Below are 19,566 nucleotides of genomic sequence, written 5' to 3'. Positions count from 1 at the left end.
AGGCTCTTTGAGTCAATTTCCCGTAGGTACTGGACCCCCCCCCCCCCCCCCACCCTGGGGTTTAACATTGATAGGTGCATTATTTATATTATTATAATTAAAAGTCAGATTCTATTTACTTTTGTGCATATCATTATTACATCAACCAGCAGATTTTAAATCTTAGCTCTAGTTAATTACATCAATTTACATTTCTTTTTCCGCTTAAACAAATTCGTAGAACTTCTTAATTATATTTACATTCTGGCGCAAAATCCATTTCTGGCAGCATTCGATGAGGTAACTCAGTTCCTTGTCAGTGTTCGTAATTGCTCTTAAGTCATTTCTCAGTTGTTCATGGTGTCCTCCAAGAAAGTCAAAAACAATATTGATTTGATGTACGCTTGTACTTTTGTACTCTCTTTTAATGCCTGCACGCAGCTCTATGTATTTTGTTTGTCTTTCTTTGAATCGCTCCGCAATTTTGTCTACTTGGCAGACTGTGCCTTCAAATAGATTACAGATGTTGGTTTCTTTATCATGTACAATCATGTCAGGTTTATTAGCTCCATTTTCTGGTGGCTTCTCAAGGATAAAGGGCACATTACAATATATCTTTGCCTTCTCATTTTCAAGCACTGCGTGCGGTAGGCTCTGTTGGTACCATGGCTTTCCATGATCACTTTCCTGGAAATTGTACTTACAGGACCGCCTGGAAGTATTGACTCCCTTACCACATCATTTCCCTCGGTATTCCCATGGTGGACCAATTTTCTGCCGAGGGAAATCTACGGCTAGGCTCCAAAGTTCCCGCAAGAAAGTGAACCAAGGTAAACCCTCGGTAATTAAAATTCCATGGTAGAGTTGTAAAAGGTTTCTGTTGACTTTGTGTTTCGATAAGCCAGATTATAATGTTGAATTCCCACCGAGGAACAGAAACTGAACAAGTTTCGGTTGAAAATTGGGAACAGCAAAGAGGATTATAGCCACTAGGCATGGACCTTGGTTACCTTTATTTTCCTTTTACATGCGAAGAGAATATCCGTAGCCACATTCCAACCATATTTGAAACCTTCTTTGCGAGATATTTTAATTGCAGTGATTATTTTGAAGACTTCTTGTGGACTGTTCATTCGAAAGTTCGACAAGTCGATTTCGTGGATGCTTGTCCCGCATGCGTCGACTTCGCTGTCATCACATTTTAAAGTTGTTATTCATTTCAGTTTATGGGAGAATAATGTCCGCTTGTTTTTTGCAGCTCAGCGCATGGAACATACATTTATTATCTCAATATCCTGCAGCCGGAGAGGGTTTCGACAATATATACAAAGCCTTGCATGACCAACCATTTGTTGTTCAAAGTAAGACTTATGTAAATATTATTCTTGGGTTAAGTTACTAGCTTTTTTTTCTTCTGCCTCAACAAACGAAAACCATGTTTTGTTTCCACTGTAAGTCTACCATTGCTGAAGGTTCCAATTACTGCTCCAGCCGTGGACAAGGTAAATTTTCCCTAGCCATTTGAAATTGACCTTTAAGGAAATGTGGTATCAAAATGGCAAGGGAAAACTTACCTTGGAACCTTCAGCAACGGTGGACTTACAGTGCAAACAATACATGGTTCTCATTCATTGAGGTAGAAGAAAAAGCTAGTAACTTAACCCATTGACCCCTAAAAGTGAAACTTAATAAATTTTGCTCAGTCCAACGCCTGCCGAGTTTTTTAGGTGTGAATGGGTTAATTTGACTCAGAAAAAAACAATGTTGTGAGTGATTTGAATTTGTTGCGACTGATTAGAATTTGCTGTGAGCATCTGGTTTTGATGTGAAAGTTGTGGGCCATCGTAAGCATTTGATCATTGGTGCACATCGGCATGGCTTATGCAAATTCATCACGAGTGACAGCCAGCTGCCAAAGGAGTTACTTGTGAAAGCGTAACGTGAGCACAGGAGCAAAGATGGTTTGAACATCAGACTATGTCAAGTTAAGAATTATGTCGTTCTTTAGCGAAATTTCAAAATTTCCCAAGTTTGTTTTGCTTGCCGGTTTTGCGTCTTTATAATTTGTATGCAAACGATGAGGGTTCAGATAATTAAGAGACTTCATTTCTCCACTAATCACAGTCTATTCCTAAATTTGTTTTCCATGCACAGTCAACATGCTGCCTATTACACATAACAATTTATTGCTGATGAAAGTGATGAAAAAAAAAACCATTCTTAAATATTTTCGTCAGCACGTTTGGTCTTAAAATAGTACCGACAGAGGCTCCGATGCCTCGCAAGAATGTATCAATTAAAATTGAAATTTGACAAGTTTAACAATAATATGTGGATGGAATACTTGCTTTTCACCAAAATGGCGAGATAATTAAAAGGAAGATGATCGCACAAGTTTGAATTTCAAGTTTCCAAATAAAATAAGGTCAGCCTTGGATGAAAACAGACACAATTGAACCTTTTTCGAAACCAAAGAAATTTCTCACGCACACATACAGTATTACAGCCTGGATAACTACGAGTGTTTTGTTGGTTGTATAACACAGCTGTCGCTTACACTGTAGGTAATAACAGTATCTTTGTATCTTTACAGTAAGGAAGTATTTTCTCGTCTTTTCTCTCGCGGCAGATTTACCGCGGCAAATCGCACCTCGGTTTTACCAAGGGAAAAAAATTTGCATACCTCGATGGCGTGCAACCACTACCCGTGGCAAAGACGAGGTATTGCCTTGTCCCGAGGGGTCAATACTTCCAGACGGTACTGTATGCAGTAAGCAGTGGTATATCGGCCTTAGCATCCTGTCGCACCTGGCTGTGTAGAGTGTCTGGGCAATCTTTGAGTAGGCACTAAGCACATGTGTTGTTGATTCTGTAGCAGTGTGGCACATTCTACGATTGGTGTCTGTGATGGTCATCTGTGCTTTACTTTGCTGATATGTCTTTGTTGGTAGTAGTTGTTGTCGTATGGTCTTGTCTACGCTGTAGACAATATGAGGTATATTTTTCCATTTCTTCAGGATTTGGTTGGCTGTGGGAGACAGTTGTTTAAGTCTTGGCGTTGTTTGTTGGTGTAAGCTCCAAGCCATTTCTGTTCTTCTGCTTCTTTGGTGTACTTTTCTGTGATCTTTGATCTCAGTAGCTCTTTTATCGCTGTAGGCTAGGGTGTTGTAATCCTCTTGATCTCGATAGCAGCTGTTGGGTCTTTACTGGCAGATATTGTAGTTCCTGTATCATCAAAGTTACAGATAATGTTGTATTCTGCTGCGTATTTGGTTGCTTGTTTAAATATTGACCTTCTTCCTTGAGACAGTGATTCTATTCATCTCAAGTGTTCTTGCATACTTGATTCTCTTGTCATTGCTGTTGTTAAGGTAATTAGCCAAATTGATTGTTGTCAACTTGTGGGTGTCTTCTACGCTTTTCATGCCACTTTCTCCTTTAATTATTATTATTATTATTGTTGTTGTTGTTGTTGTTGTTGTTGTTGTTATTATTATTATTATTATTATTATTGAATCTCTGCAGTTGTTCCACTGGATAATGTTTATTGTGTCTCAGCCACTCCCAGAAGCTTAGAGACACAACACTTTCCATAACAGGTGAGCAGTTCCAAGGATGGCCGATAATTGTACACTTCCAAGGAAGTCAGGTACATCTACAGTGTAGCTTGCCAAACCTGGTCTTTGCACCTTTTGATATGCTTCCAAGAGCACCAATCACGATAGGTATTATTGTGACTTTCGACGCTCCATGAATCCTTCTGATTTCAAATGCTAGTTCCTGGTACTTTTCAACCTTCTCTTCAGTTCTGGTGATGTTCTTGTCCACTGGCACAGCTATGTCAATAAGTTCTATATTTCTGTGTGTCTTTATACACAAGAGTAATATCTGGCCGATTATGTTTCAGCACTTTGTCTGTGTAGATAGTCATGCCCCAGTTAATCCTCACTTCCCCATTTTCTGCAGTTGGCAAGGGTTGATGGTCATACCACTTGTCACTACACCCTATCCCATACTTCCTGCACATCTCCTAGTGTACCCGCAGGGCCACCTTGTGGTGGCGCTTCCTATACTCTCTGGGCAAGCTTCTTGCATCCACTGACAATGTGTCATACTGTTCCAGTGGCATCGCCACACAATCTACACAGTGGTGTCTCTGAGGTCTTATCTATGCTGTACTTGATCGAGTTTGTTCTTAAACCTTGTTCCTTAGCAGCAAGAATCAAACCTTCTGTCTCCTTTTTTAAGAATCCATTTCTGGGCCATCTCCAAGACCCCTCTCTAGCTTCATCTGATATTTGTTGGACAAATGCACCATGTAGGGCTTTCTCCTTCCAGTTCCAGTTTTTAACTTTCTTGTCTTTCCTCCTGCTCTCATAGTCCTGCAGACTCTCTTCTTCAACAATCACTTTCTCTTTCAACGCAGCTTAAAGCATCTCTCTTAGGTAGCCATGAAGGGATTTGCTCTACCTTCTTACACTCTCCTTGATGCCAATCAGTCCTCTTCCCCCTTCCTTTCTCGGCAGGTACAGCCTTGCAACATTACTCCTGGTGTGCAGACAGCCATTCATTGCCAAGATCTTTCTAGTTCTTCTATCCATGTTGGCTACCTCCTCCATTGTCCAGTCCACAATCCCCGCACTGTAGCGTACTACACCTACAGCTCAGGTATTGATGCCATCAATCAAATTTCCTCAATTGAGTTTTGATCTACACAACTTCTTGACTCTTCTGATATACTCCGATGTTATCTTGCCTTAACTCTTGGTGTTGAGAGTCTGTTCCAACTGTAAGATGCCAAGGTATTTGAAGCCTTCCTCCTCTATTTCCCCGATGTGCTGGTCGTTGGGTAGTTCTATTGTGCTACTGCCAACTTGTCTTCCCCTTCTCATTTCCAGGACAGCACACTTGTCTAGCCCAAAAGACATCTTAATGTCTTGCGAGAAGATCTTTACTACTTGAACAAGTGAGTCTAGTTGATCTTTGCTAGCTCCGTACAGCTTCAGATCATCCATGAATAGTAGATTGTTAATGGGCTTCATGTCCTTTGCCAGTTTGTATCCAGCTCTCATTTCTCGTAGTACTAGGGTCAAGGGTAACACGATCACTATAAACAGTAAGTGGTGACAAGGAGTGACCTTGAAAAATTCCTCTCCTAATGTCCACCTGCCCAAGAGCCATTCCTCCTGATGGCAATACTGTCTTCCAGTTCACCATGCTGTTGCTGATTACAGAGATCATATTCTTCGCAGCCCCAACCATCTCCAGACATTTCAGGATCCATAAATGGGGCACCATATCATATGCCTTCGAACAACGATATTATTATTATTATAATTATTATTAGGTGTTTTCATCCACAGTGTACATCCACAGCGTACAATCACTGGTGAGTACCAGTCTGACCGCAACAAGCAGTCTCAGCACTCCAGGTGTCTTCTTAGGATTCTTACCAATCCTAGCAAGACTGTCTTCAGCACCACACATGGTGCACCATGCGTGGCCACATTGATCTTCATATAGCCCTCGACATTCTCCGTTTTGCTACCCAACACTCAGGACTATGCGCTTGCGGTAGCCTCTTCTAGATGGTATACATGTATTTCTATAATGACACTCCATGACTAACTTGTTAATTCTATATCCCCATCCTCTGCGAGCAGTAGCTTGATGATGACCCAGTTCTGGCTGCTCCATCGGCGTGCCGGGCGAGACACCCATGTCATATGCCTGGGTATCATTTACGCCGTTCTCTAAATTTATTGTTTTACCTGTCATCATTAGTATACGAGGATACCACCAACATGGTGAGTTTTTTATTGGGGTTGTCTCCCCTAGATCAGCCGTGTTCTGTATTATTATTATTATTATTATTATTATTATTATTATCATTATTATCATTATCATTATCATTATCATTATCATTATTATTATTGTTATTATTATTATTATTATTATTATTAGTAGTAGTAGTAGTAGTAGTAGTATTATTTTAATTACTTTTTGGCACTATTGAGGCTATTGGAAATGAACAATTATTTTTCACTAATCCATGCTCTTGTTTTCATTGTTATTAAAGACGTCCATCATTTTCTTATCAGTAGATGAGGAGCAAGGAGCAACTTGTCTCCACCAGACAGCAATCGGAAACTTCTTAATTAATCAATTAATTAATTAACTGGCCAAGTGGGGCTTTTTAACCTTTGAACATTAAAATGGTCTAGCAGTAGACAAAGTTAAAATCAAGGAAATAATTAAAGGTGTAGGAGGATGTTTGGTGCCACCATAAGTAATATTACGGTAAATGTTGTCTTTTTCAAAAATAATTTATAGGCTAATTCTTTTCATGTTACAATATTAATTTTCTGTCCTTAAAGGTATGATCCAAATGTTGAGTTACCATCAGATGTCGATACCGAGCAAGATAGAGTTTTGTTCATTAAATCATTAGCTCAGTTTATGGTATGTGTTTCCATAATTTAAATTAATGTACATGTATGTTTCTTCTTGTCCAGATCGTCTACATGCTTAAATATTATGAATTCACTAAATTATCAACTCCCAGTTGGCATGAAAAGTCCAATAGGTAATTAGCATAATTTGCACCATTATTGTAGGGGTTCTAGGTTGCAGGGCTCAAATCCCATTCAAGACTGAATTTTTAAGGCTTTCTTTTTGTTGCTGCCTAAGTACAGGAATATACATGTATACTTAAATGTGAATATGCGTGTGGTTTTACACATAATTATAAATATACGCATTTTGTCCACATTTTTTGGTTAATGTAGTAGTTCTGTATCATTCATAAAACAATGTATTAACAGTACATGATTCTTGTGAAGTTCAATTATATAATTACATGTACATGTATGTCTTTCATATAGCTATAGTAATAATCTCTTCATTTTCTGTTTGTTTATTTTCATGGTGCTATATAGCTGAATGTGTTTGGATACATACTTGTCAGGACTATAGTACATGTACTTGTAAGATATGAAAGGTTTCTCAGGAACATCAGGAGCATCTAAAATGTTCCACTGGATTAGCTGATCAGGGTGTTCCTGTGCATTATCGAAAGTGTTAAACTCACTTTTTATTGCTGTGAGCAAGCAAACAGTCATACATGTAAATCTATAAAATTATTTTTAGTTATTAAATTATAAGTATTTATACTTTCTCATAATTATTTTCAAACTAACATATTTTTATCACCCGTTTTTGATAAACCATTATCTTGCTTTTTATTAAAGGAGAACTGGAGGCCAAAATCAGCAATTTTTCCAACATTGTTTTTGGAAAGCCTAACTTAAGTAAAGTTAAGTGTGTTAGGTTATTTCTTTGCGTTTTCTGTTTTTTGCGAGTAAATTACATTTAAATTTGGGCTTTTCCCGCTGTTTCTGCGGGCTCAAAAATTAAATCAGCACCCTGCTGTGATGTATGATATGGGGAACAGAGATTTCATAATCAGGAGTTCTAAACAAGTGCTGCTGTGGATATCTGTTTCTTTGTGGACTCAATATTCACGACAAAGTACATCAGTCAAAAACGCTGCTTCTATATGGGGCGTTCTTGCATGTCTTCCCCATATCATACGTCAAAAGCTGCAAAAATGAATGCTGACTCCTCCTTTCTGAGCCGCAATGCTGATGGCCCAAAATCAGAATATTTTAAATAAAAGCATTTTTTTAGGTGGAAAAAGGATGGATATGCCAGAAAAAAAGTTGAAAACATTATTGGGCATGCAGGTCTAAAGTGTAAATAAAAAATGCTTATTTTTTTGCTTTCAGTTCCCCTTTAAATATTAAATTAGAGTTATCATTTGTTTGTTGAATTTCTCATTATATTTTCTACTATATCCTATTATTTGTTGGTTATTGACAGATAGTATTTTCACCACGCTCTCCTGTCTTTTTTATTGCACAAGTTTGATAAGGTCAAATTGCGTTAAAAGACTGGCACTTTAAAACTTGCATTGTTATATTTATCAATATTCTGATGTTCAGGCAACCAAAGCACATATCAAGCTGAACACAAAGAAGCTCTATGGTGCTGATGGATATGCTGTAAAAGAGTTACTTAAAGTAACGTCTGTTTTGTACAGTGCTATGAAGGCAAATGCAGCAAATGAGGTAATACAGTAAATGTAACATTTAACAACATTGTACATGAACATGTACACAGTCATTCTAGCTTCCATCTTGCAAAAGATGCAGTTTCAAATTATGGGAATTATAAGGAAGGGTTATGTTTTTACAAACGTTGGCCGTGTAGCACTTATATTTGAACAGACTTTTAAAACTGATTAGAGTGTAATGAGAAGTGCTAGTTTTGTACCCCATATGAACCATGTGAGCGTTAGCCCTACACAGCCAACATTTGTAATCCTTCCTTATACTTGTACATGTCCATCGCCATGGCTTCAACATCTTCAGTTCCCAATTATGGCCTGCTCCCATCTAACCTTGTAGCTCAGTCGGTTAAGAGTACCGGTGATCTAACCCGAAGGTTGTGGGTTCTATTCCCACCCTTGTCAGAGTTTTTCTCTGTCCTTGTGTGGGCCCATTTCCATTAGTAGGGCTAATGCTCACATGGTTCATATGGGGTAAAAAACTAGCACTTCTCTTTACACTCTAATCAGTTAAGTCTATGGGAATTATACTTTGCATTAATGTGCTAGTGTAAGGTTGTTAAGGAAACATCCAGGCTAAAAGTTCCATGAAAGAAAAAGTTCATCATGGTATTAATCCTACATCAGGGAAAGTTTGAAATATATAATATTGATCGAAAATGAGTTTTAAAGTGGAAATGCAAAGGTAAAGGACTCCTTAAGGTCATGAATCGTATTTACAATATTAAACTATCAATGCAATTTGAAGAGAACACACGAAAGATATTGAGCATCATCAAATGGAAACTCGGGAAAATTTTGAGCACCAGATGGGATTTGAACCAACGATGCTCTCACCACTGAGCTACAGGATAATTCTGGAACAAGGGTGTAACGTGGGTATAGATCTAGACTGCAACTGTATCACACAGTGACATACTGGTAGTCTAATTTTCGATAACCATATTTAACAAATAAAGAAACTTTGCCAGTGATCAGTTCTGTTGTAACACACAGGAAGCGGATAGAGCACAAAAGAAGTGTACGGGAAACGCAAGACATACATTTAGTCAATAAGTCAACTGTCCTCTTGTAATTTGACCATGCAATGCTTTTTCCCTCCAGTTGTTAAAATTGCCTTTCTGTCATGTTTTGTTGACTCTGAATGCTGTAGGAGTTTCTCCCTTCTCACCAACATTGTGCTGACATTCTTCTCTCCTCACTACCATTAATAATTATTTCTTATTACTGTCCTAAATTTAGCTATGTAGTCCTTTTTTCTTTGCTCACATGTACAGTTGTACTCATCCACCGCTCTCCCTGCGTGGGTGGGTGGGAAAACATCACTGCCAGGAAGAAACTTTTAGGGCCAAGACGAAACCATGGTCCTAAGGCACTAGTGGAGTGTTTGTTCCATTCACTTAGTTGAAAGGACCCCTCTTAGAGTGTGTGCTGTTTCCAAAAGTGCTATCTATTGGATTTCCCCTTGATTGCTGTTGCCTGGGATTTTTATAACTCCAAGGGCACATATAACAATTGGAATTTCCCTTGTTCTCATTTCTATTACAAAGGTGGAAATCTTATTAAGATCTTAGTAAGATTCTTATCAAGTTTCTTGCTAAGATCTAATCTTACTTCTTACTGGTAAGTAAGATTCTTGCAAGATATTGCAAGCATCTTACGATCTTACAATTTACACTGTATTGGCATTATCTTACAAGAATCTTGCAATTAAATGTAAGATTCTTAGTTATCATCTTACATGACTTTATACAAATCAAGATTACAAGATTCTTACAATATCTTTTAAGGTTCTTTCCTTTTTTCTACACTCGGGAAAGATAATACGAACTACAACACTGTCCCACGTAACAAAAAATTATTGGTATCATTTGCAACACCAGTTATTGAGTAACAAGATGTTGTTACTATTGTCACACCATACATGACTTGAAGGTTTCAAGGGATATTTAACAATAATATTATTTCACGAGCGCTTGTTGGATATGAGATGATAGATAGCCAACAAGGCACAAAGCATGTGCCGAGTTGGCTATAGTCACCTCATATCCAACAGGCGCGAGTGGAATAATCACGCCGGGCTGGCGAGGGATTAAAATCGGCACGCTCATTAGCCCGCAGTAACTACTTTTGCTCAGCGGGTTTTCGCAAAAGTGTTGTTTACTTATCCAATATGGCGGAACTCATCGTGAATATACACGATACTGTTACTTCTTATATTGCTAATGCACCAGATAAGAAGTTAGCGACAAAAATTGGCGATGAACTTTTAAAGCTTTCAAGAACCGTAGTTAAACACCACACGTTTCCAGAACAACAACGTTACAAGTTTTATCTGGCACAGCCCTCAAGAATGCTCGCAAGAGAGGTTTACAGGTGGAATAAAAGCATCTGTAGAATGCTGAAACGTTCTCCGTCACTTCGCAACCCCTGGGGAATAACACTTAAAAGAAGCCTACTACTTGAGCTGTTTGATACCTTAAAGACAACTGTTATTGCCTATGGCTGGGGACAGGTGACCAGAAGTACTAATCACGTGGAGGAATTAATAATAACAGAAGAAGATCATTTCAACAGTCTTATAATGTCTTGGAGCAACAAGTTTCGACGTCAGCTGGAGAAGACAGAAGTGCTAATAAAAGTGGAGCAAGACGGTGGATATAGTAGAGTGTTGGTCGATGCAGCCAGGCCAGTAAAGATAAAGTACTCTAAGAACCTAGAAATGCTTACTTTGTCTCTCAGTTATGGCCACTGGAACAGAGTAGGTGTTCCTCAACATTCCTTTTACCGTGGTTGAGTGTTGTGAATTATTGCTATATAGGGATTTAGTCTGTGGCATCAGTTAAATGTTTGATTTTAATATACTGCCTGGAGTTATTTAGGGCCTCTTTATAAGGTCTGTAAGGACAAAAAAAGTCCTTTATTTTCATCCAGCTAATTCTTAACTTTTGTGATTATGTTTCTAAGAGGGTAAATAGTCAGTCAGGTATACTTTGCACAATATTTTTTTACTATCAGCCTATCTACTAAATTGAATGGGGTTAAGAAATGTTTATTGCCCACAAAAATGTTCTCAGTCCTGATTTTCTTCATATACCAGCCCTCCCTGCCAATAAATGATGTGAACTACATTGCTTTTCTAAGTAAATTAATCATAAACAGACTTTTTCTTTACAACAAAGTATATTGATAAGAAACAATCCATGAACGTTCTGAAAGAATATTGATCAAAAGTTTCATAATTATAATGTTTACATCAGTTGTCAAACCAAGAAAGCAATGAAATACAATTGTATGTTAAGAATAACTGGCAGTGAACCTCTAGCTCTTGGCAAATTGCTGCATCAGTTTCAACTCTACTGAAACCAAGAAAGCAATGAAATACAATTGTATGTTAAGCTCCAACACTAATAATTTATAAAAATTTGGTTTTATCAACAGAGTTGATAATGTAAATTGGCCACCGTACAGAGATTCTAAAAGCTGACGTTTCAAGCGTTAGCCCTTCGTCAGAGCGAATCGAGGGATTATGGGTTACGTGTAGTTTTTATAGTAGAGTAGGAGCTACGCTATTGGTGGTAACATGGCAACGTGAAAAATAGGAATATATTAGTTAAATGAAAAGCGTTCGTTAATACCGTGAGGATTAAGGGTGCCGATTTGAAAGATGAATTTTTGTTCCAGATTCTTGCGGCTTTCCGTCGTACCTAGATGTAGGGAAAGGCCGCAGATAGCCATGGTTTTTTTGGAGTGGTTAGGCAGATTAAAATGGCGAGCAACTGGCTTGGATGCATCCTTGTCATTCTTCTCAACATCGCGAAGGTGTTCGCGGAATCGGTCACCTAGTCGTCTACCTGTCTCACCAATGTATAATTTATTGCATAACGTGCAGGTTATGCAATAAATGACATTTGCGGAGGTACATGTGAAACGATCGGTGATATGAACAGATCGCTTAGGTCCCGATATCTTGCTAGTGTTAACAATGAAAAGACAAGTTTTGCATCGTGAGCGCGCGCATTTGAAAGTGCCGGGTTGCTCGTTAGTTTTGAGCGCGCTTCTAACTAAAAAGTTGCCTACGTTTTTGTCGCGTTTGAATGAAATAAGTGGAGGTTGCAAAAAGATTCTACCAGTCTCGGGATCATTTTGGAGTAATTTAAAATTACTAAGAATGATGCTTTTGACTGCGTGATTATGAGGATGGAAAGTGAGGGTGAATGGAATTCTGTCATTCTTATCTTTTTGTGACGTTTGTAGTGATGACTGTCGATCAAATTGTTGGGCGCGATGATGGCCCGCTTTGACCACAGAGACAGGATAGCCACGTTTTTCGAAGAACTGGCACATCTCCTCTGATTTGCTGGAAAAATCGGAGTCATCACTACATAGACGTCGAAGTCTAAGAAATTGAGAATAAGGGATGGAGTTCTTGACATGTGATGGATGTGACGATGAATACAACAAATAACTGTGTGAATCAGTAGGTTTGTAGTGCACACTAGTACATAGCACGTTGCCTCTAATAGAAACTTTGATATCTAGAAAAGCCAATGAAGTTTCCGAAATTTCCCAGGTATATTTAAGAGCCGTATGAAAAGAGTTGACGGAGGTTATAAATTGATCGAGTTCTTCTCTGCTGGAATGGGACCTAGCTATGCCAATCTTTTTGTAGGATATGTTGAACACCAATTTTTTAATCAGTACAACGGCCCCAAACCTGAACTCTACGGCCGTTACATCGACGACTGTATCGGCAATATCTCATCCAGCAGAGAAGAACTCGATCAATTTATAACCTCCATCCACTCTTTTTATCCGGCTCTTAAATATACCTGGGAAATTTCGGAAACTTCATTGGCTTTTCTAGATATCAAAGTTTCTATTAGAGGCAACGTGCTATGTACTAGTGTGCACTACAAACCTACTGATTCACACAGTTATTTGTTGTATTCATCGTCACATCCATCACATGTCAAGAACTCCATCCCTTATTCTCAATTTCTTAGACTTCGACGTCTATGTAGTGATGACTCCGATTTTTCCAGCAAATCAGAGGAGATGTGCCAGTTCTTCGAAAAACGTGGCTATCCTGTCTCTGTGGTCAAAGCGGGCCATCATCGCGCCCAACAATTTGATCGACAGTCATCACTACAAACGTCACAAAAAGATAAGAATGACAGAATTCCATTCACCCTCACTTTCCATCCTCATAATCACGCAGTCAAAAGCATCATTCGTAGTAATTTTAAATTACTCCAAAATGATCCCGAGACTGGTAGAATCTTTTCGCAACCTCCACTTGTTTCATTCAAACGCGACAAAAACGTAGGCAACTTTTTAGTTAGAAGCGCGCTCAAAACTAACGAGCAACCCGGCACTTTCAAATGCGCGCGCTCACGATGCAAAACTTGTCTTTTCATTGTTAACACTAGCAAGATATCGGGACCTAAGCGATCTGTTCATATCACCGATCGTTTCACATGTACCTCCGCAAATGTCATTTATTGCATAACCTGCACGTTATGCAATAAATTATACATTGGTGAGACAGGTAGACGACTAGGTGACCGATTCCGCGAACACCTTCGCGATGTTGAGAAGAATGACAAGGATGCATCCAAGCCAGTCGCTCGCCATTTTAATCTGCCTAACTACTCCAAAAAACACATGGCTATCTGCGGCCTTTCCCTACATCTAGGTACGACGGAAAGCCGCAAGAATCTGGAACAAAAATTCATCTTTCAAATCGGCACCCTTAATCCTCACGGTAGTAACGAACGCTTTTCATTTAACTAATATATTCCTATTTTTCACGTTGCCATGTTACCACCAATAGCGTAGCTCCTACTCTACTATAAAAACTACACGTAACCCATAATCCCTCGATTCGCTCTTACGAAGGGCTAACGCTCGAAACGTCAGCTTTTAGAATCTCTGTACGGTGGCCAATTTACATTATCAACTCCGTTGATAAAACCAAATTTTTGTATACTACTTCCCGGCCGACGCAGCACCACAGTTTCTTTAGAAACTACCCCTTCATTCATCTAATAATTGCGTTCAACATGGAATGAGTGAAATTGACAATTCTGTCTCATAATGTTGCTCCCAGCCCTCCCTGCCAATAAGTGAATTAATCATAAACAGACTTTTTCTTTACAACAAAGTTTATTGATAAGAAACAATCCATGAACATTCTGAAAGAATATTGATCAAAAGTTTCATAATTGACATGTTATAATGTTTACATCAGTTGTCAAACCAAGAAAGCAATGAAATATGTTAAGCTCCAAGACTAATAATTTATAAGTTGTGTTCAACAATGAGTTAAATTGACAATTCTGTCTCATAATGTTGCTCCCAAAAATACAAATGTAAGAATAAACAGTCCAGTGAGGTTTTACAAGAAGTTTCACAATAAGCATGCTGCAAATCTGCTTGGAAAGCAGAACGTGAGGCTGAAATCGCTAGAAAAATACACTGAGCATGTTGCAGATTTCTTTATCAAGTTCTGCATTGTGTGCAGATCTGTAAACAGCCTTATAAAGGCTTGATGAACAATAAACACATTTGCTTGGTTTTCACCCATTTTAAAACCACAGTAACAAAACCCAGGGAGGTGAGCCTCTTTAGGTGTGTACTTGTCCTTGCACTTGACATAACGAAAGTGGAATGGGTCTGTTTTTCTAAGCCAGATAGAGCTAATGTACTCATGGCGCATAACTAACCTCCAGCGAGTTGTGAGGGTAGCGTGCCCTGCAAATGATGACAGGGTTACATGCTTTGTTGTGAAATGGAATTGCATATCCCACAGTCCAAACTGTAGGATTAACTGATTTCAGTAAAAGGGAACAGGTGTTAAAGAATAACTGGCAGTGAACCTCTAGCTCTTGGCAAATTGCTTCATCAGTTTCAACTCTACTGAATTTTGACACTGCGTCACGCAATTGAAGGGCAGCAAATGCAATTGAAACAAGTCGAAGTAATTCAGGCCCAGTGTCATTTTCTCTGCTTAGGGAATCAATAAAGAACATAAATTTTGTGGCAAAAGCATTTGGTTTCTTTCCCAGTGAAACGATATTCAAATTTCTTTTTTCTGCCTTCCTTGAGCCACTTGTTTAGCTTCTTATATAGTCTAGATGCACCAACTTCATTCTTAACTGAAAGCATGAATCTTTTAAGTGGAGTTTCATTAGGCAGGGTTGATACATCACAACCTGCCACAGGAATGTCACTTCGTGAAATTGCTTCCTCCAAAAGTAAACAATGGATATACTGCCAAGCATTGTTTGAATTATGCAATGGTTCTGCTACAGCAAAGTCTACCAAATGTCCGATAATAGGTTCACATTCCTGCCTAGATTTCTGACCTTTGATGAATTGGGTAAGTTTGCTACGCTTGGTTGAGGGGGGCTAGATGTGTGGCATCAAGCTCATTTGTTTTGCTTTCACCCTGGATGCTGCAGAGAGCCTGTCATTGTATTTCCATGGTTGCCATGTACACTCCTCACTCTCACCAATTAACCCACTGACAGTGTCTTGTTAGCTTCATGAACATTTGCAAAGGTAGAAAAGTAATGTGCTGCATTACTTAACTCACCAGCAAATGTTGCGAGCCACTTCATGTCAGAAGGGACTAATTTGAACTTAAATTGCACGGGATACCCTGCCACAGTATACTTCTTACTCTCAACATAAGCAATGTCAGAAACATTAAGCTTCATGACAACATGAGACTCGGAGCAATTAGCTCCAGCAAGAAGGAAATTCTCATTCTGGCTAGCAATTCGTTCCCCTACATTAATGAAAGAAAGAAGCCATGCAGTAGCCTCATCGTCCTTGCCAAACGGTGCCCCATCAGCACCTATGGCTAGTTTGAAATTGTATGGGGCCTCGTTAAAATGATGAAGAAAAGGTGATCCATCCTCGCTTAAGACTTTAGCAACATGAATGTACAAATTTGCAAGTTCAAGTAGAAATCTTCTAGTTGCCTGAAAGCTCCTTCTACTTGTTCATCTTCCCCCAGGCTCCCACAGAATTCAGATTTCATATCCAACACTGTACCAATTTCAACAGATTTGAGAAAGGAAATAACCTTTTCATAAGTTAGAATTTTAGGTACTCTCACTCCTGAAACCTTAATGCTGCTTCTATGAGCACTATTTCCATTAGACTTCATGCACAAGCTTTGCCTAACAGATTTGTATTTTTCTTTGCTGATTAAACCTTTACATTAAAGAATCTTTACACTTCTCACTGAATTGTCAGTGCTTCCTTCAAATTTCAGCTACTGCTTTGTTTACAACTGATGGAAGTACTTTCCTTGTTTTCTTAGAGCATGTAATGTAGTTCTTTAGCTGCTCTGAACTTGCATTAGCAACTAATGAGACCCACATACCATCAAGGCAAGGTCTTTTATCACTTTCTATGGCACCATCTAAATCTCTGCCTCAGTCATAATTTTTTTTTTTTGGGCAAGGCCTTTTGGGGTTTCAACGGTAATCAAGAATTAAAAAAGGACTGGTTGGGAATTTGCACTATGTTGTGACTATAGTGCTTAAAGAAACAGGGAAATTTTCAAAGTGCAGTTATAAGATCGTAAAGATCGTTTTTTTTTAGTTTTTTTGGTGAGCAGACCCAAACTTCCACTCAGCCATATAGTCAATGGGACTTCAAATCACACAACTTATGATGTTTATTTGCCAAAAGCAGTTAAAACGTTAATGTACTTAAGATTTTATGAATATTCTACACTTAAGTAGTACAAAATATTCTGCCTTTTTGTGTTGTTGAAGCGCTTGATTCGAAGCGAGTATTGAATACATAAAAAGCCATTACGCCATCCATGGAATTGAATCTGTCGACGTTGCAACTTTCATTGGTAGGGAAATTACCACCGTACTAAAGATAGCCGTGGATAGGGTAATTCTTGAATTACATGACTCATTGTGACTACTTTGCTTACCTCTTACTTGTGTAAAAAACTAACTAAATTTAGTTGTCACTTTTAAAGAAGAAAACTGTAAGTTGTTAATAGTGTTATCGGATCAGTCATACCCATACTGTCCGAAGAAAGTTCCAGATTAATTGAGACCATTACATTATCTGATTTTACAACGACTACTTTACTATGACTGATGGTGCAGTCAGAGATTTCACACGGCTATTAGTGATGGTGCAATAAGTTGTGTGAAGTCGTTGTTGTCAGTTGTTGTGCTACAGATTTATCAGGTGATTTTGTGTCTATAGTCATCAGTGAATCAACAGGGATGCTTTGGAATGTGCACTACGTTGCGACTCAGTGGTAAAAAAACGGATAACTTTTCAAAGCACGGTTATAAGATCTTCTTGTTGCTCTCTATGATCAATGCTTATTTAAACAAGTCCCAAATTATTTGGGAATTGTATGTTGGTAAGATAAGAATTACATGTATTGTTTGGGGCTTCCAGTCCTATTTTTTTATGGGCTTCTTCCCTTGTTGTTTATTTAGTGATAACAACTGTGATGAGCTGTCATGTGTGCCAGTTGTAATGTCAGTTTTGACTGCTTAACTCAGTATAGAAATCAATAACATTGTAACTATTCTGTGCTGTCATATGTCACTAACAATGCGATGTCTTTGAAACTCCATAGACGGCCTGAAGAATCAACTGTGAGCTCTTTAAGATTTGATTAATCTCATCCAGAGTGAGTTACTGTTAATTTCTAATTCCTAATTTTAAAATCTTAACCATTGTATTAATCTTGAGATCCTTTTACTGGCTACAGGTGTAGGTCAAACACATCTGTCAGAGGTTTTTTGATTATTATTTTTAATTGTAACAGTATTTTAGAGGTCATTTTAAGTAACACATGGAGACAACCCAATCAACGGCTGAAATTCTTGCTTAATGCAATTTGGGAATATAAAACTACGAACAGTAAATATCGTGAAGATTATTTTGTAATTTTACAGTATGAATGTCCTTTGTAATTGTGAAAGTTTTATCTCAAAGCACGATTGAAACAGCGCTTGCCTTTTATGGCAGGCTTGGTTTGTTCTGCTTAAGAAGCAACTTGCACATGCCATTCCTTTAACTTATCGTTTTGCTATGATGGCCAAGTCAGTAAGTCATACTCGACATTGTGGCCCACCAAACTTTAAAATTTCGTTTGGGTATCTTACCAAACATCTTAGAAGATAACGCTTTAAAAAAAAAACTATTACTACTTAGATGACCGACCCTCGTTTTTGTCAAGCAACAGTGTAATGTGATGTCTCCTCGGTGTTTTTTCTTGTTGAATTGCCGGAAAATGTGGGCTCCTGCCCTCTCGGTCTCTTTCTATTGTGTGGTGTGTGCTCTCTGTGCGTGTGAGGGGCGGCGGCGGGGAATAACGACGCGGGAAACAGCCCGCCCGGCGCGACGTCCCCGGCCGGCGCGCCTCCGAACCAGCCCAGATTCCGCGCCCACAAATTTACAAACCCAACAAACACTTTAAAACATTTAAAAAAACCAAGACAAAAAAAAAAAGATGTCACAACATATGGTAAAGCCCTCAAACCTGGTTACTTAGGAGATATAAACAGTCATGTTTTTACTATCCAAGTCTGTCCACAGACTTGTCTCAAGTAAGCACAGTTTTACGCTCAACCCTTTGATGGAACATTAGTGTGTATCCAACTGCCGTTGATAATTCTGATTCAGTGGTTTACTTAACTTTTTTATGTTGATCCGTTCAGATTAGTGATTTAAAAGCATCTCGCCAACTTGCATCAGAGATAACATAAAGGGGAGCCGCACTTTATGACTTTACTTGGTCGTGAAGTGGAACTAAGGGTTAGTTAATACTAATAATTGTAACTTTATATTTTTGACAGCATCTGGCTGCGTGCCAAGCTGTTTTAAATTTCTTCCAAAAGTTAAACGTTTACTGCTAAACTAATGTAACTTATTTTTTTGTGAGTTGTAACCAAAAAGGGACTAACTGGCAGATTTAGGAATTATCCAGGTTTACTCTTATGGTGGTCAAATGCCACGGGACAGGGGCAATTCAAATGTCTTTAATATGACTACAACATTGAGTGAAAGAGTCAAGACATTTATTGCCAAAAAGAAACCTAAATATATTATATTATAACATTCCAGAACAATATTAGGAACCGTAATAGTGGACTCCACATTACACAAAAAGGATCGAACCCACATGACAGGGAATAAATACGCCAGGGGTATTGATTTAACTCCACCCAAACCAATAAAATGTAACCAATCTTGCATTTCTTTGATACTTTTCTAAATGGATTCCACCTTTGTTGTCTCCAGGAGCTTCGGACCAGTGCAAATTGCCAAGCCACTTGAAGCTTATGAGTTGGAAAAAAATGGAATAAAGAAGAGCGTTATTTTGGTTCAGGTCCAGCCGAATTTGTTTTATTTAAAATTGGTATGGTGTAAATTTATGTCCATATTTTACTGTTTTC

At 38.5% G+C, this 19,566-nt stretch overlaps 1 protein-coding gene across 1 annotated transcript in view; it reads left to right on the top strand.

The window, feature by feature from the left end:
* LOC138014441 (clusterin-associated protein 1 homolog) overlaps positions 1-19,566 on the top strand; it is a 29,243-nt gene that overhangs the window by 9,543 nt on the left and 134 nt on the right. Inside the window, exons 3-7 of the mRNA XM_068861516.1 lie at positions 6,357-6,441; positions 7,983-8,108; positions 17,742-17,795; positions 18,829-18,925; positions 19,412-19,499. Coding sequence (XP_068717617.1) covers positions 6,357-6,441; positions 7,983-8,108; positions 17,742-17,750 — 220 coding nt within the window. The 3' untranslated portion in view covers positions 17,751-17,795; positions 18,829-18,925; positions 19,412-19,499. The remainder of the gene's footprint in view (positions 1-6,356; positions 6,442-7,982; positions 8,109-17,741; positions 17,796-18,828; positions 18,926-19,411; positions 19,500-19,566) is intronic.

Source organism: Montipora capricornis, chromosome 8 (genome assembly GCF_036669925.1).
Source record: "Montipora capricornis isolate CH-2021 chromosome 8, ASM3666992v2, whole genome shotgun sequence".
Classification (NCBI taxonomy): Eukaryota; Metazoa; Cnidaria; class Anthozoa; order Scleractinia; family Acroporidae; genus Montipora; species Montipora capricornis.
This window is presented reverse-complemented; position numbering and strand designations above follow the sequence as displayed.